This window comes from Falco peregrinus, chromosome 8 (assembly GCF_023634155.1).
Source record: "Falco peregrinus isolate bFalPer1 chromosome 8, bFalPer1.pri, whole genome shotgun sequence".
Taxonomy (NCBI): Eukaryota; Metazoa; Chordata; class Aves; order Falconiformes; family Falconidae; genus Falco; species Falco peregrinus.
Window position 1 is genome coordinate 62,695,462 of NC_073728.1, and position 27,732 is coordinate 62,723,193.

The window sequence follows — 27,732 nt, forward strand, 5'->3', positions numbered from 1 at the left end:
TGTAATGGTGGAGCTTCTGCTGAAGGTCCAGGGTTTGCCAGGTGGCTGTTGACACTGATGCAAATGTAGAGGGAGGTACAGCATAGCAGTGTGCAGAAGAAAGGGCTAGTCTGTGTGGTGAATGCATTGTATAGCTTTGACAGATTTTTAATCTTAATAATCTGGTAGTTTGGATTCCATGCAACTTACATTCTTCTAATTGAAGTCCCCCTGTAGTACTGTCTCAGACTTACCCAGATTCAAAATCTGTAGCTGCCTGACACATATGTCAGTATGAGAAAACACCTTTTTTTGACCTTTTTTGGTCTCTGGAGGTTGTGTTACCTCTCAGTTGTTACCCACTCTAGCAGTATGAGTGCTGGGCTGTAGAGAATGATGCCCTTCGTGAAGGTGCTGAGGCAGCTTGTGTACCTCTCTTGTGAGGCTGCTGTGTGTGCTCTCTAATTCAGCTGAACCCAATAGTTGCCTGCTGTTGTAATAGACACCAGCTGTGTACTTGGAAACTCTTACTTGGAAATTCTTGAAAGGGGGAGAGACTGTCCAATTTCCCACTGTTAAACTCTGTTACTGTTTAACTTGTACGGCGCTGCCTTAACTTTTTTTCTTTTTCTTTTTTTTTTTTACAGTCCCAGCATGATCAGGGACAGCTCTTGGCCAAAGTGATTAACAGTGGGGGTAGGGAGAGGGAACCAAGGTGTTGGTAGGGACTGTAGAAGAAGGTATTTTTTCTTAGTCTTGGCTTAGTATTTCAGTCTTACCCATTGAAGATTATTGGCAATTACTTTAAAAACTATACACACAAATGCAGAAGGAAAAAAATGCAGGAGTCCTCTTGAATCAATTCTAAGAAATAGTTGTTTGAGAGTTTGATAGGATTATAACTTCCAGTGGCCTATTTTGAATAGCCAGTCTGGCAATTACTTTATTTATAAAGCTATAAACATATTTTTGAACATAAAAGCCAAAAAATACAAACTCAATGAAGTAAAAAAATTACAAGTGATGGGTAGTCATTGGACAAATGAAAGTACAGCTGCAAAACATTTATCCCTGCTACATACATACAGTGGTTTTACTTGGTTTAATGAAGTGGTACTTCCATGACTTCTACATTCAAACTGATTTCAGGAATTCAAATATGGAAGTGTTGAAATTGCTGTAAGAGAACTAAAAAAAAAAATCTTGTTGTGATAAAAACTTAAGGGTAACGTTTTCCTTCTATTAAAAAAGTATTAACACAAAATAGTAACACTTCATAAAGCATTTCTAAAGACACTTTTTTGGTATTAATAAAAGTAACTTTGTTTTGGCATTGGTTGTCAGCCATGGGACATGTAACAAGTTGGTCATGGTCACTGTTTTGTTTTGGACATGGGCAGCTTAAAGGTCTCTTGTGTGTTTTGGGAAGGAAAAAAGAAATGAAATTTTCTCAGTTACACCAGTATAAATGGAACACGGTGCAGCATACTGAGCAGATATTCAGAGTTTATACTGCAGTAGCTGAAAGCACCAGGGTAAGGTCTGGCTCTAAACCTGTCCCTGTAGAGCAGAGCACAGGGTCAGAACAACGCTGTGTCAGAAAATGAGTGTAACCGCTCCAGCGGTGTGGCTGTGGCAATGCTGCTGTGCCCGGAGCGCACAAGGGTGGGCTCCCAGAGGCGGGCCAGTAGGTTTCACTAAGATTTGCAGGAATTGGATGGAATAGCAGTGATGGGAGGAGGGTGTAATACAGACAGGCCTTTTGCCGGTCAGTGTGCCCTGAGCCGAGGCAGGGGTCCACAACACCATAGAGGGGCTGAAGTAACCTTGAAATAATAAATGGGTGAAAGTCCTGGTGAATTCTGAAATGAATGATGGCTGGTCTGTGTACGCTGGTACTGTCTGGGCATGTGGTTTAATACTGTCCAGGACTTTCCCCTACATTTCCTCTGGTGGCATTTAGATGCATCTACTTTTTCTTTTATACCTGCCTTTGCTTTGCTGCTAAGTTACGTGTTTGATCCAACCACAAAATACCAATCGGGTATTAAGTGATGCCAGCTTTACACCCAGTGTTGAGTTATGCTAGGTCACTGCGGCTTCGTCATCTGTGGTGTTTAGAGTAGCTGACACTTGTACGGCACCTTAGTTCAGAGGGGCTCAGTGACAAATGGTAGCTGAGACATAGCTGGGGGTTCTTTTAACATTTTTTTTTTTTTATCAAGTGATAAAGAGACTATGTCAGAGCTGGGAAGAGTCTGCTGAGTTCCTCTGTTTAGCACTGGAGCATGCTGTTGTCTAAGCTTGCTAAAATAATTTAAAAATGAGCAGATTGCATGTTGATCTAGTGCTATGTAATTAACCCTCTGAGTGCAGTAAGTACATGACTAAGTGTACAGTTGGCAGTCGATTCAGGTAATGCTACTTCTCTAAGGGTTAAAGTGATTCAGACTTTAAAATCTTCAAATGTTTCAGGTTTGTACTCATAGCTTTCATTCAGTGCTTCTGAACTTACTTTTACACAGGAGAGGAATAAAGCAATAGATTGAGATCTAAACTAAAACTGGAATTAAAAAATCTACAATACTATAAGCAAAGCTAGCTAAATAAAGGGAATAAACCTAAAGCTGCTCTACAGACTAATCAAGTTTTTGGGGTTTTTTTCTATTTTTTTAAATTTTCAGTCTTTGAAGCATGAACTTGTCTAAAAAGTTATGTTCAGTCCAATGTAAAAAATTAGGGTTTGTGTTTTTGCATTAAGAAAAAATATAAAAATATTTTGTACATTATAAAGGTAATCTTAAATCTCTTGCAGTTCTACAATAATATTACTACACAATTTGTATTCAGTACTCTGAAACCTATTCTAGGAAGTAGAAAAAATAGGACCCCCCCCCTCTCCCTCTGTGGTGTTATATTTCTCTTCAGCAGTCTAGCATGTGCAAGCAGGAGGAGATCTGCACTGGACTAGATTATGGTCTCTGTGACAAGTCTGTAAACCTGAAGTAAATTAAGAACTTGGATTAATTTGGGATTTACATCAGTTTGGGGAGATCGCAATCTGTCCACAGTGTTGTTTTGTTTATCAAGCTCAAAATATAAATAAAAATACCAGAAACTAGTAAACTTTTATAAGCTGGAGAGAATACATTAACATTTGGCATCATGGGGGTAGAGGGAGGATCTTTTAGAAAAAGCTAGAATAAGGGTTTTTTTAAAAGTTACATGCCAAATAATGAAAAAAAAAAAAGGTTCTGATCTTTCTGAGGGTACGTACGGATGAATGCCTGAAGCGAAGAGCAGGGTAGTGTGCCACTCTGCTGCCAGACTGCCAGAGGGAAGGAGAGAGCAGAGCGGGTGGCAGAGCTTGCATCTCTCCTCCAGCCTGTCTGCTCATGGGCCAGCAGGGACCCCTGCCCCGTGTCAGCCTGCCGGGGCTGGGGCCCCCTGCCCACCGCTGCGGGTGGGTCACAGCTGTAGTAGCAAACTGATTTGTGAGGCTTTGCCCAGCCTCTGGTGAGGTTTCTGGCTGTCCATGTCTGCAGTGGGCAATCCCTGACAGCGAGGGAGACCCTGCACCTGACACGGTGAGCAAGCGACCGTCAGAGCCTCCAGCGGCCTGTCCAAGCTCCTTTTACCATCTGGTTGGTGCTCCCTTTTCCTCTGCCGTGCCACATGCTCGTGGCATGGGATGTGTCTGCGCAGAGACCTGCTACCTGTAAACAGTACCTTCCTGTTCCCAAACAAGAAGTTAAAAAAAAATTGGCCTCGTTGGTTTAAATATTTCATTTCTCTATTACCTGGTCAGATCAAAAAGCTAGCATGGCTACATTGAATTTTCAGAGATAAGGGCTTTTAAAAAATGCTCCTAGTCCAGCTTTTCCAGCTCTGTGGTATCACGGCTGTGAGAGGTGTGTGAGTGGCTACACGTTAAAGCAGCTGGGAGGGCAGGCAGGGGCAGCCGGCGCTAGAGCGATAGCACCTACCATCTACTGCGGCAAGCTGGGGAGCTGTCTGCTTTCAGCCATAATTGAAGATAATGCAGTAAAAAAACCAAAACAAAAACCCCAAACAAATGAAAAAAGCAGCACAGGCCAGGGACAAAAGGCTTGTTTACTCATCAGCACTTTAAATTTTGGCAAGTATTTTTTTTTTTTTTTTTTTACCTTTTCTTTTGAAATCAATTTCTGTCTTTAACACCACCCACCCCCCAAAAAAACCCCCACCAAAAACACCACCAAATGAGTTTTCCAGCATCCTTAAGTCATCCTGTTGCCTAACTTTGCACATTTTACAGTGAGATGGGGAATTTGGATGGGCCTCTGGTCCTGTTGGGTGGAGCCAGGTGGGAGAGCACGGAGCGCCCAGCGCCTCGGCCAGCGCGGCTGGGCGTGGGACTATGTCCCGCTGGAGGCCACGCTGTAGGCTGGGGACTCTGCGGGCACAGAGGAGCACCTGGCAGGCAGTCTGGAGGAGCAGGAGGCAGTTTGGAGGTGAGCGGAGCCAGGGAAGGGGTCAGGCTGTTCTCTGTGTGCGGAGTCAGCGGGGGCTGCAAGCTTGTCTGAAGGAAAAGCAGAGGAGATGCATTGGAGTGTGTCCGGAGGAGAGGGAGGGGAGTCTATAGCACTTCCATCGGAAGAAACTGGGCTGGCACAGCGTCCTTCTCCTTGTAAGTACCGAATGCACTTCTTTTTCCTCCTGAGAACAGTGGAGAGAGTTACCTGTGAATACGGGCCGAGGCCACGGTTGCAGCGCTGGGGGCTCGGTGGTCCCTGTGCGTTTCCCACCGTGGCCGCCAGGCGGCGCCGTAACGGCGGCCCCGCAGCCGGGACCGGGGGCGCAGCGCGGCCGCGCAGCAGCGGCGTGGGAGGGGGGGGGGGGGAGGGCGGGGAGCAGCGGAACGGCGGTGGGAGGCTTCAGCCGCGGAGTGCGGAGGGGAGGTCGTAAAAACGAGCTTAAAAATGAAAAAACGGGGGTAAAAATCTAAATAATGAAAATGAGAGTAAAGTCAAAACAGTAATAATGAAATCAAAGCAAGAATAAAAATAAAGTAACAGAAATGAAAGCAATAAAAATCAAAATAGTAATAAAACAATTACGAAAATATTAATAAAGTAGAAACAAACGAAAATAATAGAAATCAAAATGAAAAAAGCAATAAACCAATGAAAATAAATCATAAAATCAAAACAATAAACAAAAAACAGAAACGGTGAAAGGTAACCAAACAATGAAAATGAAAACAATAATAAAAAGTAATACTAACAATAATAAAAGTACAAGCAATAATAAACAAAAAAAATCAAAGCAATAACAAAACGTAAAAGGAGGAGGGCATTTCTCACCAGCTGCTGCCCCGGCTGCTCTGCTGCTGGGAGGGTGAAGCAGCTCCCGCTGGGGTCAAGGCTACGATGTGTCCCCCGGGGCAGAAGCCCCCTCGCCTGCCGCAGGGGGCACAGGGGGCACGGGGGACACACATGGGACATGCTGGCAGCCACGGCGTGGGCAGGGCACAGGGGACACAGGACCTGCTGGCAGGCCGTGGCACGGAGCTGCCATGGGGGCAGCCAGCCCTGGGCTGTGCCCCGCTGGGCTGTGCCCCCCGGGCGGGCAGCCCGGCCACGCTCAGGGGTCCGTGCCGTGCCCCTGCCGCCATCTTTGGCTGTTCTCCTCAGGCCGCACAAGCCAACTCAACATCCGAAGGTCTCAAGAGCCCGTTCCCAGCGCCTGCCTAGGCCCTGCGCAGCACCACCGTCCGCTCTGCCTCCTGCAGCAAAGCCCCCGGTCCCGCCAGCCCTGCATCGCCCAACCCTTCCCGTTTGCTCCCGCCGCCGCGACCGCGGAGCTGGAGCGCCAAGCCAAGGCTGGGCAGGGAAGGGACCGGCCTGGGGGGACACGGCAGGTGGCTGCCCACCAGCTCGACCCTGAGCCTGTCGGAGGGAGCCCACCGGGCCACTGGCTGCCCCGGCAGAGCTCCCGCCCGTGGCTCTCCCGGACAGCTGCCGGCTGCGCCCGCTGCCTGGGGAAGCGGAGGCAGCGGTACAAAGCGTGCCATGGGCAGAGGCTGGAGCGCCAGCTCCGGCGGGAGAAGGGCGCCTGAGCAGACCTGCAGCCCCATCAGTGGCCGCTCTCCTCCCCTGGCCCTGTGCTTCTAGCAGAGACCAGGAAGGTCCCAAAGACAGCAGCACTGGGGCAGCGGGGACCAACCCAGCCTTCACCCCCCAGTTCCCCACTTGTCCCTGTTACGACTGGGGGGGTCTCAAAAAGCCAGGTCGCACACCGTCCTTGCTGTAACCGCCCCCCTGGGTGATGCTGCCAGTCAGCTCTGCCCGGAGCCCCAGCTGCCACCTCTGCCACCACCCCGGCCAGCCAGGGCTCCTGTGCCCCTTCCACCGCTGCTCAGCAGGTTTTCCTTCTCCTCCTGGGACACAGCCCTAACGCCACCTGCCACCGGTCCTCCAGCATCTCAGCAGAGTTTTAAAGGAAAGAGCTCTCAGGATGTCACCTTAATGGCAGCGAGGGAATAGTCCCTCTGCTGTGGATGGCATTCATGACTTTACAGCTAAAACAGCTCAAAAGAGCCTCCTCCCCCCCCCCCAGCCCCCGCCCAGCTGCCTCATTTGAGGCAAATGGATCAGCTGGAGAACTCGCTAATGCGGGCGCACACCTTTCTTTGATCTTCCTAATGAAAAACTAGACACTGTTAGAATATGTATTAACTAGTCCAGTATTAAACATGACTTCGCATTGGATGCGAACAAGAGAAGTGCTATTACTGCTGTCAGTGTCATCATTAGCCATGGTGACCCAATTAGTGCCATATGAAACACGACAGCCCTGCTTTAACTCAGAGGTTGTTTTACACGGGCTGTGACTCCCCAGAGCAGAGAAGCCCAAGGAGAAGCTGCAGGACAGAGAGTTTCAATGACCTGTTTGTGATACAAATCTATCCATCGATTCACTAATTTGATTTAAAATAATGGGGGGAGGGGAAAAGCAGATCTGATCCTAACAAAGGGGCCAGGGGGCTCGCTGCTGTGGTGATCACACAGCCAAGGGGCTGTACCCCTCCCCCTTTAGTTGCTACAGCACCCTGGAGCTGTTTGCCCCGGGCAAGGGGGAGAAGGGTGAAAGCTCTAGAGCAGGAACACCCAGTTTCAAGCACTTCACTTCTCCTGTGGGGTGGAAATCCTCCGGGGAGTTGCTCTCCGCATGGCGAGCAGAGCACGCAGGACAGGAGCCCTTGAGGCAGTGGCAGCGCATTAGTAGGGGGAACCGCAGAACGGCTGCGACCAGCCAGGGGTTGAGAGGCAAAGGTTAAAAAATAAAAGCATGCTAAGGTCTCCGAGCACTTCAGCAGCCTGTGTTAATTGGGAAGCAGCGCAGAGGAGAAGCTGAATTCAGAGAGTTCAAACGAAGGCAGAGCGAGGTTGGGGGAGCTGCCCGCAGAGCTGCAGTCGCGCTCGGGGCGCTGGGCTCGGTGGCACTGCCAGGTGAGGGACGGAGGCCACAAAAACCCCTCTCTGGGCAGTCGGGATAAAGTATTAATGAGACGTTAAGTGAGCTCTGTCTGGATTCTTAATCAGTTAAAAAATGGTGCTTGATGATGCTGTCCAGTGTATAAAAGGCGAGTGGGGCAGTTTGCTGTTGCACAGCACCCGAGGTTCGGGATGCGGCTGCAGGGAGGGGGTATATACTCACTCGGGCTCAGCGTGGGGACCCGAGCTCGGGTGCCAGCAAGGGCAGGGGCCAAGCACCATCAGGACTCTGCAGGGCTGTGCTTCAGGGTTCATGTTTGGGTAGGCTAAATGAGTTCAGTCACTTGAAGCTGCACTTAAGCACTTCAAGCAACACTTCCAGTTTTTGCTAGAGTCCTCAGTGCACTGGTATAAAAAACATGCTATGAATCGTAGCCCTCTGCCCAGGCTGGAGCCTCTCTGTGCTTTGGTGCCCAGGTCCAGGGCCCCCCCAGGAGCTTTTTCTGCCTGGCTGCATTTGCAGACCCCGGAGCCAGGTAGCACTTGGCTCATGCACTGAGCTTCTCTATCACCTGGCCACATCCACTCTCTAGAAGCCCGAGGCACAGGGCACTTGCAAACTGTCTTGCTGCTTGAGGCCGTCCCACCTCGCCCATGGTGGCTACTGCAAAATTTCAGGGCCATGAAAAGCTGGATCTTGAAATACCCAGCATAAACAGGAAAAAAAAACCAAACCATTAACTACTCACTGCTGGCCCTAGGGTGCTATTTATGCGATAGGAAATCTCTAACAGGGGAAAAAAGCCACACATCGGGGTCACAGAGGTCACCACCCTGGAAATAAGCTTTTAAGACCAGGGAAGTCCATCAGCTGAGATACACATAAAGCATCACACCAACGTCGCCCCAGGCAGGGGTCAGAAACCCAGGCAGGGCGCAGCCTGACCCTCGCAGCTCAGACAACTGCTGAGGACCCAGGGAAAACCCCATCCCCGCCTGGCTGGAGCGGCCACCGCCAGCGCTGGGGTGGCTGCAGGGGATGCACGGAGCCGAACCCGCTCGCCCAGGAGCACCCCAGCAGCGAGGAGATGCTGATACACACCTGCACGGGCCGCACCAGTCCGTTTGTTGGTTGAGGCCAAAGCGAGCTCTGCATTTCTTAGGAGAGGCAGGATCTGAACACAGAAGCATGCGTGGCGGAGAATGGGCAAGGCAGAGGCACAAAGAGGAGGAGGAGCAGGAGGAAGAAAAGAGGCAACATCATTTTAGCCACTTTAACACACTACAATCCAATTTTTTTTTTTCTCTAACAGAACAGTGCCGGCACCACCTCTCCTAGAAAAAAGTGATGGTTAGGCAAATATCAGTGATCACTGCTGGCAGCTGGAGAAGAAGGAGGTTTGGGAAACAGCCTCAGCTCTGGGAAATATGGGCAATTACGGGGAAGTTCATGGCTTTTCAAACTTCTTAAGTTTGGAAAAGCTGCGAAATCCCAGAGGTGCTGCCTGCCTCCTGTGTCTGCATCCTTACCTGCTCCCTGCCCTCCCAGCAGTGACTAACCAGGGCTGCCAGCGAGCTCGGACTGCGCATGGAAAAGAACAGGAGGAAATGTTGCAGAAGCAGGCTGAAAGCGTAGTTAGCATGAGGGAGACCCAGGCCCAGGTTATTCTGCTCTGCCCCCCATCATTGCCCCTCCAGTTTTAACAGAAAAGCTATTCTCCGTGGTCTTTCCTAAAATGTGGCCGGTTTACTGGGTAATTATGGAACTCAGGAGGGGGAAGCCCTGTTTACCTTCAGGAACATCATGTTTTTCCTGTAGTGCTGTAAACGGGATTTGAACAGCACATTTCTGTGCTGGATTCATGCTCCCTCTTTCAGCCACCACCAGTGTCTCCTGTTGTGTCTGACCAGCAGTTGATTTTCAATCCATAACAGGTGAAATTATCATTTTTGTATCACACAGACAGGACATATATATGGATATATAAATATATATATATACACACACTACATACAAGCCTAAAAGCTTATAGTCCCCTTATCAGAATGAGATCAATAGCATTAACCAAACCAAAGATATTGCTAGGACACAGTCATGGAATTGCATTTTATGGACAATTCAAAGAGATTGTCCAATGGTGATTCATTAAATTCATGAGATGATCTGAACTTTATGAATTAATGCAGGCTATCATCTGGCTGACTGATTTTCACCCAAAAGCAAATAACAGCAATGAGCAGTAATGAGCTGGCTGGAGAATGGGAAAAGCTGTTAAGTCTACAGGCACTCACAGGCTGGATGTACTGAAAAAACCCAGCTGGCTAACTTCATGTATGCGTGATGCCACCGTGGGCAAGGACAGGCTCTTGATGTTTTATAATGAATATTGAATGGTACAGATATTATTTATTCCCGATATGACAGAAATACTTAAGAAACCAGCACAGGAATAGCCCTGGATGATGGGAACATGTGCCACCTGCTGAAACCTGCCCAAAGGCCCTCTTCTAACCAACACCGTGGGGCCGGGAGGCAGCTGGTACTCGGTTTTAGCATGACTTCGCTTGAGCTCTAGGTTCCTTTGAAATGAAAACCAAATTTGGGGTAACCCCACAGGTGATCTTCAATCTTGTCACTGCATTTAGTCCCACACGCAATACTGATGCATTTGAGAGGAGTTTTCTTTAATTAATGGTATCTGTAGGGCTGATGGGGACATGCACCCTGCACGTTTTGAATAGCGCAAGTTTAGAGGAAGTTTATATGAAGTTATGCACTTGCCAAAATCTAGTCTTGGTTTTCACACACTAACCAAGTTCTAATTCAAATATGTCTATGAAAAGGTCACAGAAATGTTAATTTACCATGTATTAAAAAAAATTAATGTATTTCTTCAGTTAAGCTCAGGAGAATAGAAGAAAACACAGTAAAACATGACAACTGCTTCGGATTATCCCCTCCAAGAAAAACAGAGGGACAGCCACCGAGTCGCACGCATTTACCTGAGTTGGAATCTTGCTGCTTTTCCCGTGTTCGTCTCTTCTTTTTCCCCTAGGGAAGCAAAGGAAAGGCCATCAGTCCATGCTCCCCGGCGAATGAGGGTGCTGTGCAGGGGCTTTGGGGCTGGACTGGGCTGCTGGTGGAACTCTCAAAGCAACCACCCAAATCTGTGTTCACACACGTGCCGATGGCTGCCTTTTACACGGCACAGATTTGTTCTGGGTATATACCTTATCTCAGGAATAACCCCTCATTTCCAGGATCCCCAGATCCAGCACCATCAGCATTTTGACTCACCCCCAAACCACTCTGCACGAGATCTGCATATACATTGAAACAGCAACAGAAACTCAAAGGCAACATGGCCCTGTTACCCCCCCTGCATCTGCTGCACCTTCCTCCCAACACGCTGCTCCCCTGCTCTGCTGTCTGAGGCCACAAGCACACTAGAAACACAGCCCAGACCCTGATTTATACTACAGCCTGTGCAAGAGAAAACATCAGTGTGTGCAAAACAGCACTAATAAACACAGCACCCCTACCTGTGCTGCTCAGCACCTCTGCTAACTCCTGCCAGCACTCCTCAGCCCACCCTTATGTGTCCTCACCTGAGAATCCCACCCATTATTGCTTTAGTTAATTAATCGATAGATAATTTAATTAATATATTTAACTAGATTAAAGAAGTTTTACCACATGCAACGGAGGCATTATGCTCAACAGCTGATCCTCCTGGTGTATTCTTATTCTTCCTCCCTTTTCATGGTTCTAAAAAGCACTTGGCCTATTTTGGCACCTTCCCTATTTCCACTATGTGCTCTAATGCGATGCCTTACACCTGAACAGAAGTTGATCTGTAATGTGTTACCAGGAGGAGCATCCCTGATTTCAAATAGGAAAGAGAGTTTTAGGAAATCCCCAGAAATTCATTTGTAAATAATACTTCTTTATTTCAATGTTTGTGCAGCTCTGGACCCATCCTTCATTCTTCTTCCTTCCCTTACTAACAAGAAAACCCAGTTTTATCCCCAAACTGCCTCTCTGATTCTCAATATGCAACAACCCCCCGCATCTTCTGATGAGCTTAGTATGAGGGCACAGCAGCAAATCTGGCCTGTGGGGAGCAGGCAGCTCGCAGGGCTGCCTTTGACCTGTGACTTTTTATATGACTCCTTGTGGTTTGAGTGAAGGTGGAAAGCTCTGAGCTGTGGTAAGCTTTTTCTTCAGTGTGGGAGCAACTGTATTTCCTGCCTGGTATCCTTATCACGTGCTGCAGAAGTGACCTACATTCCTCCTTCTCCTCCCTGCTCAGGCTCTGGAGAGAAAAGCATCTCTTGCAGTGACCACAAGATCCAAAGCAGCTGCTGCTGAGGGAGTCAATGTGTGCCTTTGGAGCCCATCATCTGCTCCATCTTCTGGAGCAAGGAACCAGCCCTTACCCAGGTGAAGGATGCTACAGGATTTAAGATTTCCAGGGAGGATGCGCTTGGCCTTGGAGGAGGATGGTGCCTTGTTCTCAGCAAGGCTGCTGCCCTCCAGATGCTGCTGCCCTCCAGATGTGTGCCCACCGATGGTGCTGCCCTTTGGTACTGCTCTGGTTTCTCTAAGGGTGGCTCCAGAGGGCAGCAGCGTCCAGCACTGATCCTGCAAAGCTGCATATGGATGCTGAGCTCCTCACCTGTGCTTGCAAGGAGGCAGGGATATCTGTGTTGCTGCAGGGAAACGCAAGCTGGGGACTTCCCGCAACCTCTGCTTTTTCTGCATCATCTCTGCCCTTGGCTTTTGGTCTGTTTAAGGGTGTTCTTTCACCCTCAGTGGAGTTTGGGCTTTCTGGAAGGAGGGTTTGGGGCAGGGTGGGCTGGATGGGTGCTCACTGTGCAGCTCCCAGGGGAAAGAAAGCAGTTGTGAGGGAAATGACAGAGCCTCAGATCAAAGGGCAGAGCCCTGGAGTGGATGGATGGACATCTGAAGACTTACATGTGATTTGCTTCGGGTCTCTAATGAGCTCGTTAGGCATGTAAGATCAAAACGGTCGAGAAGGCCACTGGAAAAGACCTGAAGTGTATCCTGTGCTTCTGGGGCACCGCTACACCTATGCCACCTCTTTTAACACGGTGCTGCTGAAGTGATTAATATAGCTAAGAGGAAATGAATATTTTTTTTAAGAGTAACCTTTAAATGTTCCAGAGAGTAGCCCAGAGGCTTCCCAAGTGCTGGCTCTACCACCACAAGCTACAAAGCAGCTCTGTCCCTCCAGCTAGCCCAGGGGCTGCCGCTGCTTCTCCCTGGGGAGTGGGGGGCTCCGGGAGCCCTGGCCGTGCCAGCCCACCACAGCCCCCTCGGAAAAGAGCCTCTATTTCGGCCGTAGAGACAAGTAATCTCTCTGTGAAAACCAAACACAGTTTTTCTCTGCTCAGGCCTCAGCGACTGATTTGGCATCGATTTGCTGCAGCAGTGTACCTCACTACAGCCAAAACTGGGGAACACCAAGGCGGGAGCTTCCCTTCTCTCTCTTGTACACAGGGAAAGCTCTCCTGGCTACAGGAACGCACAATCCCAACCCTCAGCGTGTTTCAGGGCCCTCTGGACTGATTTTTATTGCTGAGAACCACCACTATTTGCTGCATGGCTCAGCTGCTCCGCTCAGCAGCCGCTGCCTGGTTTGAGAAATTTTTTTTCTTTTCTTTTTTCAACCCAGAAAGGGTTTTTTATTCCCTAACAGCAACTTTGGTTGGGAAACAGGCTCACCAAAGAGCTAGGCTGAGCTCACCAGCTCACAGAGCAAGCAGTGCTGCCTGCGTTTGCTCAGATTGCATTGGAATCCTTTGAACACGGTTGGCTTGATTTGCTCAGGGTCCTCAAATAATGACTGGTCAGGGTGGGATCAACATCCCTGAGGGATAAACAGAACCTCAGTGACTGTCATACTTTGAGCGCTGCTTACCTGCCCTGCAACGCTGCTGCTTGGGATGCAACCCCACAGAGCCTGCAATTAGACCTGAACAGCCTGCGAGACCAAGGTTTGCACTACAGCTCACACAAAGCAGCTTACACTTTGCTACTTTGCCTTTTAAAAAATTATCTCCCACTATTACACTCCTGTGAGCGCAGCTCAGACAGCTACAGAGCTACAGCTACTGTGCTGCCAGGAACAGTGTCACCAGGGACAGGCGGGTTGTTTGGCAAACACCAGTTGTCACCCCCCATCCCCCCCCCTCCCCGGTCATTCTCGGCCATGCCCTGGGGAGGGGTCCGAGCCACCGCGGCCACTCACGTAGTTATCTCTGGCAGACCAGCCGGGGTAGAGCTGCATGTGGAGCTGCCGTTCCTTGCGAGCCAGTTCGTAGTACTTGGCCTGCTCCTCCCGGGACAGCGCGTGCCACTGCAAGGACAAGTGCGGTGGTGAGATGTGGCCCCACTGTCCCTCCCCAGCCCAGCCCCCCGTGGCTGCCCTGTGCTGGGGGGCACGTGCTGCGTGTTCAAGGGATAAGAGCACATGGTTTTGCAAGCAGATGCTTGTTACATGCTTAAAAGCAGCTGCAAGGGATGGGGATGCTGCACTGGGATGACGGTGCTGAGCCCCGTGTGCTCTTACCCTTCTGCCCAAGATCTGGTTGATGGCGGCGCTCTCTTTCAGGGTGCATTCGGCAATGACTTTCGCCCGCATTTCTTTCATATACAACATGAAAGCGTTCAGGGGCTTCTTGATAGTGGGCTTCTTGGCTTCCTTCTCTCTCTTTGGTTCTGGTTGAGGTTTCCTTGGTGGGACCAAAGGAGGAGCTGTCAGCATCACTGCCAGCCTGGTGGCACCAAGCTCAGCAGAAGACTCGACACCAAACCAACCCGATGGTACGAGCGGGTGGAGGGGCCCGAGATCTGTCCCCTGGATGCGTGCTGCTGCCTGATGCAAGCAGAGCTCGGCGTTCATCCATCCTCCCCGCTGGTGCAAGCATTAATAGTGATAAATGAAATGGGTATTAAGGCGGTAACGCTGTTGAGCCCTGCCCTGGCACTTCCAACTTACATGTTTCGGTCATAGTGCTCCATCTCTTGCTTGCCGGAGTGGGGCACAATGGCGGGGTGCGGGATGCCGGTGGTGTGCATGCCAGAGCCCAGCATCAGCGGGTGAGTGAACCTGCAACAGAGAGCGGATGAGCCATGCCGGGAGGGCTGCGCTGGGGATGCTCGGGATGCTGGGGCAGCCGGAGCGGCGTGTCTCATGAGATGGCACTCTGACGTGGCAGAAGCAGACGGTAAGCGGAGGACACGGAAAGCAAACCGGCGGTGGGTGCTGCTGGGCTGGTGCGGGGCAGGCAGTGCCCACCACCCCTGGGTCAGCCCTTGCCACGCCGGCAGTGGGCACGGCCAGACGGGCCGCAGGCAAGCGGGCAGAAAGGGTCCGGGTGCCGCTGCGAGGAGCCCAGCCTGCAGCGGGAGCCTGACCGAGGTCAAGGGCACTTTCAACCAGCAGTTCCAGCTACTCAGATCCCTGTTGTTGCAATAGCTTCTCAGCACTGCAGAAAGGAACAACAAACTCAACCCAGGGTTTGGATGGGAGAGATTAGGACCACCCCGCACCTTTCTTTTAACAGAAATAGCGTAAGTCTGAACGTGAACCGAAGTGCAACTCTAGGAGGTGCACCTTGCCTAAGCAATGCTCTCCACCACCAGGACTGAGATCAGGAGAGGTCTCGCTAGCTTTCAGGCTTCATTAGCACGCTCTCGAGATTTGGAGGGTAAAGCCAGTGCAGTCAGCTTTGCCAAGCTTGCCACTTTATGTCTGCAGCTTGAGATGGCAGAATTGCCCATGGGAGATGAACTGTTCATTAGATATGCTGGCACAAAAAGAAAAGCTGTTTAATTTAATCCACCAGCACAGTCTGATCCTTATCTGACCAGGTGTACTTTCTCGGCTGCAGCAGTGCTGCAAAATCTGCCCCAAAATCCTGCAAGCACGAGCTCCTGCGCCGGGCTCGGGGCAGCTGCCGGGCCTCCGCAGGGAACCGTTAGCTCCTCTCTCGCCTTCACCTTTGAGGTCGGACAAAGCGGTGCCTCGGCAGGCAAGGAGGGCTGGCAGCGCTCCCTCGCCTCTGCTGCAGGGCTAAGGGGTTGCATGGATCGAGGTTTTTGCATGGCTAAGGGCTAGCATGGATAAGGGTTTGCTTGGTTTTCCTGTGGGAAACCTCCGCTAATGGCTCTTCAGGACAACATGAAGCAGAAGCGAAAGCTGGTGCACGAGCACATGCAGCGTGCACAGGTGTCCCCGTGGTGCTGCCGGCCTCGCTGGGGCCATGGGGCTTTGCCCACCAGCACGCCCAGAGGGGCTGGGCTCTGCAATTTCCATCCACAGGGGATGTATTTTGCTCACGGGGACATCGCTGGGGTCTGGGTGTATTTACAGAGGGCAAAATTTGGTCCTGGGTGACCATAAACTTGCAGTATGAATGGCCTGGGAATGCGGTACATTGCTCAACCTGCTCGATATTAAAGATGGGTCACGCTGCAGGGCCAGGTCCTCGCAGGGAGAAGATGGGCAGTGACATGGCTGGCTCTGCCGCCCCCCTCCCATGTGCAGGGTCTGGCCTGGGGCCATGCCAGCCCCGTGCTGCCTGATGACAGGATGGGGGAGGCAGAAGCTGTGCTTATGTCTCAGAGAACTGACTTGTGCTGATGGGATGACAGCAAATCGCTGCCTGCCGCCTGTCCGGCTTTTAAGGCTGAGACCAAATAAAGCAGATCAGTCTCTGCAGAGCGAAACTCAGCAGTGGTGGCGGCAGGGATATATCCAGGATTAGGGTTAGTGATGAGGAGCAAGATCCTGAGCAATGGATTTCACCCCGTCTTCCCAGTGCTGAGCTGAAGGCAGGGGCTTCTGGCTTTGTTTTGACTTCTGCTGATTAAAACCTAATCATTGTGCATCCTCCTGGGATGCTCGCTATTCCCCTGACTACCCTTTGGAGCAGACACTGCCTAAAAGCACCTTCTCTTCCCACGGCTGCCCCAGGGAGGGTGCGTGGCCGTCCCTGGGTGGCTGCGGTCTGCTGCAAGCTCCTGCCGCACAAACTGCAAGCTGTGAGACCAGCCGAGCTGCTGCCCTGTCTCACACAGCTCATACTCACCTGGAGAAAGAAGCCCCAGCAGAAAGCGCTGACGAATACGGCTGTCTAAATCCACATGACGGGAGCGGATAGACAGACTGGCTCTGCCTGGGATCGGGAAGAAAGAGTCTATAAAGTATCCACAGCTATGTGGTATTTCCCATAGATTTGCTAAGGAGACTCAGAGCACTGATGCCCCAGGAGCTCTGCCTGGTGGGATGCTCGGGGTGCCCCTGGGCTCAAGAGGCAGTGTGGGACCTGGATTTATTTTGTGAGAAGCTGGGCCTCCCTGCAAAGGTTGGATCCAACTCTGACCCCCCTCCATCCCTGGTGTTGAGTAACGCTGCAGCTTTGAGTTTATAAAACACAAAATGCAGAGGTGTGCTGAAAAATTAGGAGATGTGCTATTGCACAGAAGTTGCTTTAAAAAGCGCAGTTTGAGCAAAAAACTAAACCCTGGTCAGAGGCTCCCCCTGCGGTGCACAAGAGGCTGCCCAGTTTCAGGCTGTGCTGGGGGGTGGCTGAGCACGGCAACCTCCCAGTGCCTGGAGAGAAAGCACCTACTCTGCCCTTGTACGTACTTCAGAAATGCTCTGATTTCCCCAGCGCAACCTTTTAAGGATGCCTGTCGTTTCTAAAGAAGCCAAAAACTCAGTCCTAAGTTTCTTTTGAAAGTTGTTTCATACGGGGGATGGGGTGTGTACCAGACCTGGAGCTGGAAATTATTTTTAATACTGTAACATAAGTATGCAGGAAGTTCCTTGTTGTTCCCAGCAAGGGAAACCCCCCCCCCTGTTTCATATGGAGATAGCTCAAAAATACCTTGGCTTGCCCTGCAAACCCGCCAAAAGATGCTCCCAGCCTAAAACTGTGCATGGAAACCGAGATGCCTGAGGAGGCCATGATGGGGTGCTTCAACCTGCACTGATGCTCATGCTCCTCCAGCCAGGCTGCACAGAGCTGTGCGTACGACCAGCACCTGGTATTTTGAGCTCTAATAAGCAAAACAAAACCCCCAACCCATTATCCTTCAGTGCGGTGCCCTGCGAAGGACCGAGCTCCTGGATTCCAGGGATTTTCAGGGCTAAAGACAGTTTCTGCTGTGAAGAGCAGTAACGGCAGTGCTGTGCCATGGCAGTGGGGCCCTTGAGCTGTGCTGGGGAGGAAGGAGTTTCTGTTTCTGCCACTCAGGGAGCTGCTGTGTCTCGGCTTGACCGAAATCTGCAGGATCTGTCTGCAGGAAAGGCAGCCGAGGCGGCAGGGCTCTGTTTACACCCTGCCAGGCAGAGGCCCTCTCCCACCCCTTAGATGTCGGCGGGTATAAACACACCAACAAACAGCCAAGTGCTACCGTGTATCGGGGAGCCAAAAACACCTTTGAAGTTGAAGGCGGCTGCCCCAGGGCCGAGAAAACACTCGGAGCTAATCCAGAAGCGACACGCGTTACTGCAGAGGCTGAGATACCAGGATAGAAAAGGAGCCGGGCACTTGTGGCTCCATCCCAAGTGATTCTGACGTGCAAATTAATGCAATTCCAAAATCAGTCCCTGAGGGTTGGGAATGCACAATTACAGCCCGTATCACCCAGTGGTGGGAGGGCGGCTTGGAAAAAAGCGCGGGACAGCCACGGCACCGCCACGCAGCACAGCTCGCAGGCTCCCGCCGGCGTTCACTGCCAGGCTCCCGTGAGCAAAACTCACTCGACTGGACTCTCGGAGGCTTTTATCTACTGTCGTCCCAGGTAATTACAGAGAGAGCGATTGCAGCTCCTCCTCCCAAAGCGCTTGGTGAGAACAAAGCCCGTTTCTGCCCAGCTCCTGCCCACCGGCTCGTGGAGGGAAAGCTGCTGCCCGCGCGTGGCTGCCCCGGCTCCGTGGCACTGGCACAAGCATCCCTGGCACACGGCCCCGCTGCCCGCCACCCCCTGCACAGGGGTCCGTGCTGCCGCAAACCTGCTGGGCTTCGGTGCCTCTGCACCCACCCACGCCCATCTGCTGAGCCTCTGGGCGCTTCGGGAGTGCTTTTGGGGCTCTTTCCATAAAAAATGGGCAACAAAAGGCTCTGGTACAGACACGTGCTTCGAGGTGCTGCTCCGCTCTGTCAGGCCGTTTGTTGCTTTATCGTATCTGCTCTATTAGTCACTAATGAATGCGTCTGGCGAGGTCGTCTGAGGATGCCAAACCCCGCAGATGCCAGAGCAGCTCTCAGCACTGCAAACTCCCTCCACCACCGACCGACCAACACCACCGCTGTGCAAACCAGGTTGCTCTCCCCCCGCACACCCAGGGCTGCCCTTCGCAGCATCCCACCCCAAGTGTGGACCCTGCATTTGGCAAGCAGGCTCCCTTCTCACCTCCAACTACTTCTTTCATGTTCTAGCCCAGTCACCCCAGTACTTGTTTTTCCTGAGGATGAATCACATCATATGAGGAGTTAAATCATCACCCAAGAGTAGCAGATTTAGCACAGAAGGCAAACTCTGTATCAGAGGCCTCAGCCCCTGTTTTTCCTTGTGGTTAAATATCTGGAACATGAAATTCATAATCAAACCAAAACAAAAAGCTAACTTTTTACTTTGTCTCTTAATATGCTTTGCCTCTCCCATTTTGCAATATGGTCTTGTACCTGGAGGTCTCTGCTGGGCTTTGCTGGGGTTTTATCAGGTGGCACCAGGGGGGATCTGGCTGCCTGCAATGATGATCATCCTCCCCGCTCTCCCCCTCATCCAGGCCACCCCGACCCGCTGCCTGCATCCACCAGCCTCCCCACGAGCCTCTGCAAGGCCCCTGCATCACCGACGGGGATTAAAAATTAATTTGAAGCGTGACGATGCCCGCACGGCACTGCCCGCCAGACCGGCTCCCGCGGCGTGCTTATGATCACTGTGACAAAAGCCAGTGGCAATGCCCACGGAGCACGTCCAGGTGTATTTTTAAGTCCTGTCCCTGGGGCAGGTTTCCCAATAGGCTCCGCTTAGTGGCATGCTCCTCAGAGCTGGCCCATGCAGGAGAGACATTTTGGGAGTGCTCCAACTCACCGTGGTCCCTCCTTCCCCATTCCCGCTGGGGCAGTGGGTACCACTAAGCCGGCTGTGCTGTGGCCAGGCTGTGGGTACTGGGGTCCTTTGCCAGGGCAGGTCTCTACCACACTGGATTTCTTCCCTGTATGTCAGACCCCAAGAAGCACTGTGGCCTGGCAGATGGAGCATCCCACGGGATTACACTGCACTGGTGGCATGCTCAGGGAAAGCACTGTTTGTACCGAAAACCCCAGTGAGGGAGAAAATTACCTCCTACTCAAATAGAGAAGCTTTTGTTGGTATTAGGAGAGGTGAGTAGGAAGCTCTCTCTGGGTTTTTATTCCACACAGGCAACTTGATGCAAGGCAGGAGACTGGTTTGAATCAGGCAGGTTGTAATCCTGCTCCAGGGATGCCCCAGCTGGGACAAAGCCTTCAGCCTCTCTGCAGATCCGCTCCCCATCTCTAAAGCAGGGCTAAACCCTCCTCCCCATCGCACAGCACAGCGGAGGGATGAAGGCAGGGCGTAAGCACCATAGAGGTTACAGAGGACGGCTGCACGCGGTGTGTTCAATAAACCGTCCCCTGTATGAGCAGCCAGCGAGTTGGGGGCTGCAGGGGGCCGAGCCCTCCACACTCACCATCCCATCGACGGCGTGATCTGTCCAACTCCACCGGGAGGGAGGGGGTAGAAACCGGGGATGTCTGACGTCTGGGAAGGACGGTGCACTCCTGGAAGAAGGGAGAAGATGAGCTGGACCCAGCACTGCACTCCTCGGCTGACCCAGACCACTGCTGACAGCCTGGCTGCTCCATCTACAGGCACTTGTGGGCACCAGGGAATATATCTGAAATAGCTGTCTGCAAGTGGCAGGATATTATAATTACCCTTTTTATTGCTGTGGCTCTCTGTGGGGATGTAATGTGTTGTCTGTGTTGCTGCAGAATCAAAAAAATTAGCGTAATGGGCTGGGAAAGGCAGCTTGCTCCTGCACAAGCACCATCCCTGCCCTGTGCCACCCTGAGGCCAAGCAGCAACTTGCTTTGGTAAGGACTTGGTGGACTCCAGACATCCCTCTGCCCTTCCCAGAGAGCCTGTTCAGGTGCACAGCTGATGGTCAAGGCCATTCCTACATCCCCTTCCTGTCAGTCATCCCCGTGACCTGCCGTGAGCAGCCAGTGGGGATGCTTTAGCAGGCATCACTTCTATCCTGATTTTAAACGCTGCGAGTCCCTGTTCAAAGCAATCATTCTGCAGGTTCTCTGGGTGCCAAGGAATGGCGAGGTGGGTATGGTGCCAGCTGGGAATTCACCCTTTGCACGGGGAATCCCTGCATGATCTTCAAAGCCACTGGCAGGGGCAGCATGGCCAGAGGAGACAGCCGCAGCATCTATCCGTTTCTACTTGGACTTGAAAACACCCCGCAGAGCCCGGGGCTGCGGGTGGGACTCAGACAACTGCGGCGCTGCTGGTAAAAGCAGCCTCCAGCTGACCCCTGGACTGGAAAGCTGGAGAGGAGCTGGGGCTGAGCTCTGCTGCAGTGCCATGTAATGCCAACTGCGATCAAGCCTTGGAATAAAAATCGTGTACAGAGGTTGTCCAGCAGCTGTCCTGAGCAATAAATAGATTGAGTAAATTGGTGATTAATTGCAAGCGGTTTGCAAACTCAGAAGTCTGGATTATTCTCCTAAGTGTACTAATGATAAATTATTAATTAGGAATGACACCAATAGGTTCCAAGCATCGTATTAGGAGTTAGCTAAAATAAATACCTAACTGAACTGAAAGGAATACAACTTAGTATGAGATTTACCTACAGCTGTGCTCAAGTGGGATGCAGCAGCCCACTGAAGGTCAAACAAAACCAGTATCTGCATTAGGCAGCTGCCAGGATTTCCTGAGACTCGCACCTCCGACAATACAAGTTGCGTAAGCCAGAGCACAAGTTATTCTCGCTGGCCCAGTGGTTGGGGCACCAGCCACTGACTCAGAAGATCCTGCCTGTATTTCCTTGTCTGTGTGTCCTTGGGCTACTGTGAAATACTTTAAAGCGATGCTGTGAGAATGAGTACGATGGTGACTCTCAAGCGCTTACACTAGGTGATAAAGGGAGATATTTCAGTGATGAAAATAGAGATGGGACACATCCAGAATGAACGGGGAAGGAAACCCTCACCCCAGCCGTGTAGCGATGGGGCATGTAAAGCTGATCACAGCTGCACCACGCAGGCAGGTCCCAGCTGAGAATGATGGTCTGAACCTCTCCACAAATAGGACCTCGAGGGTCTCTGGGATGGACAGATTCCCCCTGCCACTGACATGAAAGTACAGCACTGGGAAGTGCCTGCAGTGAGGGTGCAGGTGGGTGTGCAGCCAGAGGACAGCTTCCCAGAATCACTGACCCACCACAGAGAGGAATGCTTAGGGAATACTCCAGTGCCAACTGTAGCCTCCACGAAGGGATATAACCAGCTCATTGCCTAGGCGAGCTGCTCCCGTAGTGCTTAAGGCTTTCCAGGCTACCAGGGAGTCCCTGGGGGCAGCTCAGAGCGAGGGGGGCTTGGAGGGGGCAGTGCTCTGTGAGGCATCTGAGAGAGCAGCGTGAAGGAAGGTGTGTCGGGTCGCCCTCCCTGGAGACGCAGAAATCTGCACGCTTCCTCTCGAGACTCGGAAGTCTGCCATTAGCTGAGCTTTTAATAGGTTTATTTTGTTAACTCTTCATATTTTTTCTGCTGAGTTTGTTATGCTCTGGTGGCTGACAAGCAGTGTGTTGGCTGGAAGAAAACCAGGATGTGCCTGGGTATCTTTTACACCAGATCTCAATCTTCCCCATCAGCATCCCCGATGAGTCCAGAACGCGGTGTCTGGGTTCGGACCAGGGGTAATTCAGCACATCCTCCAGCCAAGAGCATCCTCGATACCCCATCGTTTTATCAATGACGTTAACTCATCAAAGCCGATGTCTCTGGGACAGTTTGGATCACACCTGGGTGGAGGCCTTTGCCTAAATCACAACAGTTGGTTTTTGTGCCTCTGTTTTCTCACTGATTTCTGGGCTCTGACGGACCCTGAATCCCTTCCTAAATGGTTTCATGTGCTGGTTTTCACATGAAATCAAGACCAGGATTGTGTAAAAGTCCAGGTAATCTAAGAGATGTCGAAAGACTCTTGCACTAATGTAAGGTGGAGAAAAGTTTGACTTTACACTCAGCTTGCCAGTAACCCACAGAGAATGACGGGCTGGGGTGAATTCCTGTGCACATACCTATATTTTACAGTTCAGGGTTTAACCTCTACCTACTGTACTTTCCTCCATAGCTCACAAGCTAATTGGCGTGTCCTGGATTCACACAGGAACCCAAAGAGCCAAACCACATGACAACCACATAACTTGGGGCTACGGACACACACACATGTAACAATCCAGTTAGCTATCAGGCACCAATCCTATTTAGTCAAAATATTTCATGTTTCAAGCATTTATTTTCTCAAAATGACAACTTGATAACAGTTTGGGTATGAGTCAAAGGAAAGATTACTTTCCATTTTCTGGTTGACTCTTACGCATCATCTCGAGGCTCTGGTCTGGTCTCAAGCTACAGGACAGCTTGCACAGAGAATTGAGCACACTTGATCAGTAGGGACGGCACTTTTGATATCAAACTCCTCTTGATTAGGACTACAAAGCACTGCCAATAAGCTAAATAAATTCCTACTGTTAAGCAATGCCCCAGCTGACCAAAGCTCTTGACTTTTCCCATTGATTTGGGACCAGCAAGGTGACAGCCCTGACCTCAGTGGTCTCCAGCACTGTTGCCCTCCCACCACGCAGATGCCCAGCGGTGCTGTTACCTTGTTTCTGGTTGATGTCGGCGGGCAAATGGGGCGAGTGGGAGCCGTGGCTGAAATGGTCGTTGCTGTAAGGGATGAGTGGGGTGAGCGGGTGGACTCCGTGGGACGGCTGCACGACGGGAACTTTGTTGGACTGCAAGACATAAAGAGAGAGAGGGCTCAGAAGTCATCAGGCTCCATGAGCAAGGAGATGCCCTTTGCAGTCCCACCGTTGCAAGCGAGGCTGGGAATTGCTAAAAGTCCCCAGTGACTCTCAGGGGCAGGGCAGAAAAAGCCCTTGCCTGCTTAAATAAATGCTACAGCATCCTGCAAGAAAAATCCAAAAACCAAGCAGTGACAGCAGCTGAAGACAATTGCGTGGGTAGGTGGAAAACAGCTCAAATCAGCATGAAGTTTTCAAAACTCAGAACGTTTTTTTGTTTGTTTCTGGTATCTTTTATTCCAGGATAAACGCTACAAGCATGTCACCCAATGCATTACTCTTGGTTTCTGCCTTGTGCTACCACAGGATCTAAATCTGTATTTTCACATCGTGCATGTTCACTCTGAAAGCCATGCTCGGGCTCTCCTAACCAGGGCTCTCCAGCAGGGAGATGCCGTTGAAAACATGGCATGGTCACCAGCAAGCCCTCGGGCTGAAACCCCCCTCGGTCTGAGCTCCAGCACTGGGAGAAGGACCAGAGGGAGCAGAGGCAGCTCTGGGGATGCGACAAACTCAGGAAAACTGAGCAATGAAAAGTCTGTCTCCTCTGGCAGCTACTCCTGGTTACGCACAGCAAGGCCATCAGAGCCCAACGCCTTTGTAAAAGGCGCTTTTTTTGTGAACAGGACGGGGAGTACTTCTGCATGTTGGAGCAGAGAGAGGGGAACCTGTTCAAAAGAGCTGCGCAGCTGTAAGGAAAACACACACACACACACACGCACACGCTGCCGTCTACCGCCAGCCTCCTCGCCTCGAGCGTCTCAGGCTGCTCCCTACATGCCCGGTTTCGCCCATGGTTGCCTTTAAACCCAAACTGACTTTGCCTTGGTGGTAGAATGTTAGGATTTGTCCCAGATAAATCCAGAAAGAGAACTGACAGCACCCCAAAATGGGGAGAAAATGAGAATGGATTGGGTAAGACAGCTCTCCAGGGGCTAGGAGCTGGGTACTGCTAGCCAGACCTCTTGTGTCCCACCAGGACATCTACAGATGATTAGCTGTGTGACTTCGACAAGTAATTTACAGTCTCTGGACTTGATTCACCGGCGCCTTTCACTTTGGTAATGATTTTGCTTAGGCACAGTGAGCACAAAACACCAGTCAGCTCTGGTGGAGGTGGCACAGCCGGAGCTGATGGCTCTGGAGGATCTGTCCTGGACTTCTCCCTGCCACTCCGAGCTGTTTCCCTAGTGGTCCAAGAGCCCTGGGAAAGTCCTGTTTTTTGCATCCCTGCTCCAAGGAGGAAACCCATGAAGCAGAAAGGAAAGCAGAGTGATGGAGACGCTGCTTTACATCTGTCTTTCCCACAAAGGCTTGCTCATGCAAATAAAAACCAAGAGGCATACAGGTTTGCATTTAAGAATGCATGAAAACCCTAATTCCTGGCACTTACCAGGTGTAGATTTACTATGTACAGCGGGATACTGGGAATATAACTGCCCCCCCCCCCCCTCCCCCAGCATAAACTGGTGTGGTACAGACATTCCTGTCCTGCAGCAGGGCTGTGGGCTATGTGGTTTTCCCATCGAGAGCAGCCCTGGGCACTCTGAGCTTTTACTGTTCTTGTCCATGAAATGAGATGAATGGCTTTTCAGTGATATTTCTAAAATTAGCTATGGTTTAGCTTATTTAGGAGCCAGAAAGCCTAAATTAGGGCTATGCAGTTGTACGTGTACATTTGAACATGACACTGGAGCAGAACAAGCTTGATGCCGAGCCGTTTTGAAAACCTCAACTTGAACACTTCTGCTGTTCAAAGTAGGACAGATCTTTCCTTCCCATTTGCACCTACCCAAAGCACAGGGCCATCCACCAGCCAACCTCGCTGCCTGATGACTGTTAACAGCTTTCAGAGCAATGACAGAAGACACAGACCACTACAAAGGCAGCTGAACAGTCCTGATGCTGATCCACAGGATACCTCATCAGTGAAAAGCACAGAGCACATGTGGTTACAGCAAAGGCACAGCCTGTGCTTCTCCCCAGACACGGGAACATGGTATCTTGGTGGTACCATAGGTTGCAGTTCAGTTACTCAGATTTTTCATCAGTTCAGATGGGAAGCAAGATGTTGCACCAGTAAGAATAGCTGGTGATCCCCATGTCCCTTCTACATCTGCACTTGCCTCGCTCTAAAATTCTTCTCCTATGCTTTAAACTCATAAAAAGCTGGCGGGGAAGGATGCTTAGAAAGGAGGTAAGGTAAAAATTTCTGTAAGCAGCTACTCATCCCCGTCCCGCTTCCTCCATTAGGAAGTTCCATACAGGAACCCATCTCCCAAACTGAACCAACCAAGGGAAGGAGGAAACGTTGCACAATGATCTGGAGAAACAGAGAAGACTCTTTCCGTGTTGACAGCCGGTTTAAACATGGCAGCTGCTAATGGTCACAGTCCGTGGCCATGTCTGCAGCTCCTGGTCTCCATCAGATGCACTGCGGCTGCCGCACGCATCTTCGCTGTGAAATCATACCTCGTTTATAGAAATCTATATGCCAGAGAAATGGTATCAATTCCTCTTTTTTACAAGGTCTATATTTAGTGCCTGCAAATCAGCTGCAGCACATGAACCTCGAAGAGGCTTTTCAAAGCCAGAACTTATAAGACGACAAAGTCTTATACCGTAAAATTAAGCTGGTGTAAGTTTTCTGCCGAGCAAACTGATTTAACACACGGGCAGTTGGCTTGGTGTCCTCTCAGCAGATCCCCTCGGAGGATGCGGGGTGGTGCTGGCCAGGACATTACGGGGATGTGCTGTGGTTTGGTGAAGCATCCTGCTGCATCTCCTCCTCAAAGCCGTGTTTCAATACAGCTCAGAGCAGTGGTGATGGAGCTGCTCACTACCCACCCATCTAAAATGACACAGCCGGTGCCCAGCGTCATGGCCCCAACCCCAAGTCATCCCAAGTCACCTCCGATCCTTTGGCAGCTGTAGTAGGACAGGAAAGGGCTCTGAGGACAGCTCTGTGTCGGGGAATGAGCTGTGCAGCCACGACCTTGCCACAGAAATGAAGAGGTGCATTTACAGCAACACCAGAATGGTATTTCCAGAGGGGACGGAGAAGCAGAATGGGTTTTGCAAGCCTGGAGGGCCTTTTTCCCTCTCAAATTTGGTAAACTGCAACTCTCCTGAGTGGCCACCTCCCCAGTGAGTGATGCCCACTGGGTCCCCGTGTGCCTCGTGCCAGCAGCCGGTGCCACTTGGCACTGGGGCAGGCACTGATGCTGCAGCGCATCGCCCTACCAGCACTATCGGCCCCCATCAACCTTGCTGAAAATAATTATAGAATCCCCAACTGTGAGGGAAAAAAGCCTCCCACTTCGAAGCCGAGAAGTGACTTTCATAACCAGAGGTAATTGGACGAGCAAAGAGAAAACAGTCACATTACTTATTAAGAGAGACTAAATGCTGGCAAGGCGAAATTAGGAGAGCTCGCCGCTCACGCGCGGGTGCCTGGCTGCGCTGGCAGCTCGAGGCTAGCTTGAAAACTCTGGTCACTGAGCACACACAAACCCAGCAGGTCTTTCGCTTGAGGATCACCCTCTCGATCAGACCTGCAATGTCGTGTGGCTCCGAGGTGCCTGACCAGGCGCAGCACCCCTCGCCTCTGCTCCCAGCCCACAGCCCACATGCCCCGCCAGGGCTGCAGCCCTGCATTATAGCTGCCAGGGTGGTGCTGCTTGATCAGAAATATAAAGGAGGTTTTTTTAAACAAAACGTGGGTTTTTCTTTAGAAAATGGTGAGAGATTGTAATCAAACATTTTCTGGAAAGCACCTTGTGTTAGGAAGTATTTTGACTCATATTTTTAAGACTGAGCTATTGAGTTGTGACACGCTAAAAATGAGTAGTTTTACTTTGCTGGCTTGACCGGATTTTTCTTTTAAACTTTAAAGCTAATCTTAGCAAAATGTAGCACAGAAGGTCAAAAAGGCAAAATTTGAGTGAAATGATGAAACCAAAAAACGTCCATGGCTGGCAAAACTCTTAGGGTTTTTAGCTCTGTCAAAATATTAGAAAAACTTGTAAATATTTTTTTTTTTCTGCTTGGATCAGTTTAGGAAAATAAACCAACAAAAACCCAGAAGTCAATGTTTTGTAACC

General features: G+C 50.9%; 1 protein-coding gene across 8 annotated transcripts in view; it reads right to left on the reverse strand.

Moving 5' to 3' along the window:
* Nucleotides 1-837: 837 nt before the first annotated feature.
* Nucleotides 838-27,732, reverse strand: part of TCF7 (transcription factor 7) — a 73,756-nt gene continuing 46,861 nt past the window's right edge. For 2 of the 8 annotated variants that reach the window (XM_055811420.1, XM_055811419.1), the window contains exons 4-11: nt 23,428-23,560; nt 20,216-20,306; nt 16,578-16,664; nt 14,483-14,593; nt 14,054-14,216; nt 13,733-13,840; nt 10,461-10,509; nt 4,732-8,632 (exon numbers count right to left, since the gene is read on the reverse strand). In XM_055811420.1, coding sequence (XP_055667395.1) covers nt 8,325-8,632; nt 10,461-10,509; nt 13,733-13,840; nt 14,054-14,216; nt 14,483-14,593; nt 16,578-16,664; nt 20,216-20,306; nt 23,428-23,560 — 1,050 coding nt within the window. In that variant the 3' untranslated portion in view covers nt 4,732-8,324. Of the gene's footprint in view, nt 4,678-4,731; nt 8,633-10,460; nt 10,510-13,732; nt 13,841-14,053; nt 14,217-14,482; nt 14,594-16,577; nt 16,665-20,215; nt 20,307-23,427; nt 23,561-27,732 lie in introns of those variants that run through there. The other 6 variants (XM_055811426.1, XM_055811422.1, XM_055811424.1 and 3 more) reach the window with 6 other exon arrangements.